Source organism: Sinocyclocheilus rhinocerous, unplaced genomic scaffold, assembly GCF_001515625.1.
Source record: "Sinocyclocheilus rhinocerous isolate Xijiao unplaced genomic scaffold, SAMN03320098_v1.1 scaffold63, whole genome shotgun sequence".
Taxonomy (NCBI): Eukaryota; Metazoa; Chordata; class Actinopteri; order Cypriniformes; family Cyprinidae; genus Sinocyclocheilus; species Sinocyclocheilus rhinocerous.
Window position 1 is genome coordinate 147,524 of NW_015659563.1, and position 1,774 is coordinate 149,297.

General features: G+C 33.7%; 1 protein-coding gene across 1 annotated transcript in view; it reads left to right on the forward strand.

The window, feature by feature from the left end:
- Positions 1-1,774, forward strand: part of LOC107723942 (Golgi apparatus protein 1-like) — a 37,901-nt gene that overhangs the window by 12,736 nt on the left and 23,391 nt on the right. Inside the window, exon 7 of the mRNA XM_016532673.1 lies at positions 653-899. Within this exon, the coding sequence (XP_016388159.1) occupies positions 653-899 (247 nt within the window). The remainder of the gene's footprint in view (positions 1-652; positions 900-1,774) is intronic.

Sequence of the window (1,774 nt, forward strand, 5' to 3'; positions counted from 1 at the left end):
TTTCAAATATTATTTATAAATATTAATATTTTATATATAAACAAAAAAAAATTTCTTAAATATATACATGCATGTGTGTGTATTTATATATACATAATAAATATACCCAGTACAAACACACATATTATGTGAACAAAAACCTTTATTTTGGATGCGATTAATCGCGATTAATCGTTTGAGAGCACTAATTCATATATATTTTATTAATAAAATATATTATTTTAAAATATAATTAGGCATTAGGGGTGTTGCAATATTGACAACTCTAAATCAAATATTATCATGTTAATAATAATCATACTAAATAATTTTTATTCTCATACACTATTGGCCAATTATCAATTGATTCATTGTACAAAAAAAAAATTTGAAAACAAAAAATAAACGATGAAAGATGAATTTGACTGATAGCATTATAGTAATTCTTTTTATTATTTTTCAAATGTTCTCTAGATAATTGGCACATTAATCATGTAGAGAAAATCTGATGTTGTGACAGCTCTACTATGTTTGCGATGTTTCATTTTAAAATGGCTGCACACTTGCTGTGGTGCTCATGTGAGAAAAATTAGTTCAAGTCTGACTCGTGTTTTTTTTTTAATCTATTTTTCCTTTTTTTTTTAATCCATAATTTTTTCTAATCTTTTTTGAGGCTTCTGATGCGATGTGGACGGACACAGGCTCTGCCCCCTACAGTTTTGTTTTCCACATGTTTTGGTTCTTGCTCCGCAGGTCAAACTGTGAGTGGCGAGTGTCAGGGAGAGATGCTGGACTACAGGCGCATGCTGATGGAAGATTACTCGCTCAGTCCCGAGATCGTGCTGCATTGCAGAGGGGAGATTGACACGCACTGCTCCGGCCTGCACCACAAGGGTCGAACCCTGCACTGCCTCATGAGGGTGGGAGTGAAGGAGAGAGAGAGAGAGAGAGCGCGAGAGCGCGCGCGCACTTCTGTTGTGTGATCTTTGATGTTCACTCACTTAGCACACGCATCATTTGGATTAAAACTAAATCGTAAAAATAAGACCATTTATAGGGGCATTCACTATAAACATCATTTATTTTCAACCTTAGGCCCCAATATTTAAAAAATTTACAAATGCAATAAAAATATTGGTATCGGTACTCGGTATCGGCAAGTACCAAAAATAAAAGTATCGGTATCGGGCGAGTACTGGAAAAAGTGGTATAGGTGCATCCCTAGTTTTAATGCACTTTGATACGCTCACTTGCTAGTTGGTCCGGTCGATATCGTGAATAACACAGATACATTCAGTATTAGCAATGGGTCGATATGTTGTCCATTTTTGGGGGGGATATATTTTGGTATAACTGTGGCCATTTGGCTGATGAACAGAAACTGTTTTTTTTCCAGATTGTCAAAACAAAGTACATTAACGACTTGGTCAAATTACAATAGACTTATTTTTTATTTTCATGTTTGTTTGTTTTTTATTAGAGATAGATCTATCTCTATCTATCTATCTATCTATCTCTCTATCTCTATCTATCTATTTATCTATCGCTCTATCTATCTATCTCTATCTATCTATTTATCTATCGCTCTATCTATCTATCTCTATCTATCTATCTCTCTATCTATCTCTCTATCTATCTATCATCTCTCTATCTCTATCTATCTATCGCTCTATCTATCTATATCTATCTATTTATCTATCGCTCTATCTATCTATGCTCTATCTACTATCTCTATCTATCGCTCTATCTATCTATCGCTCTATCTATCTCTATCGCTCTATCTATTCTATCTATC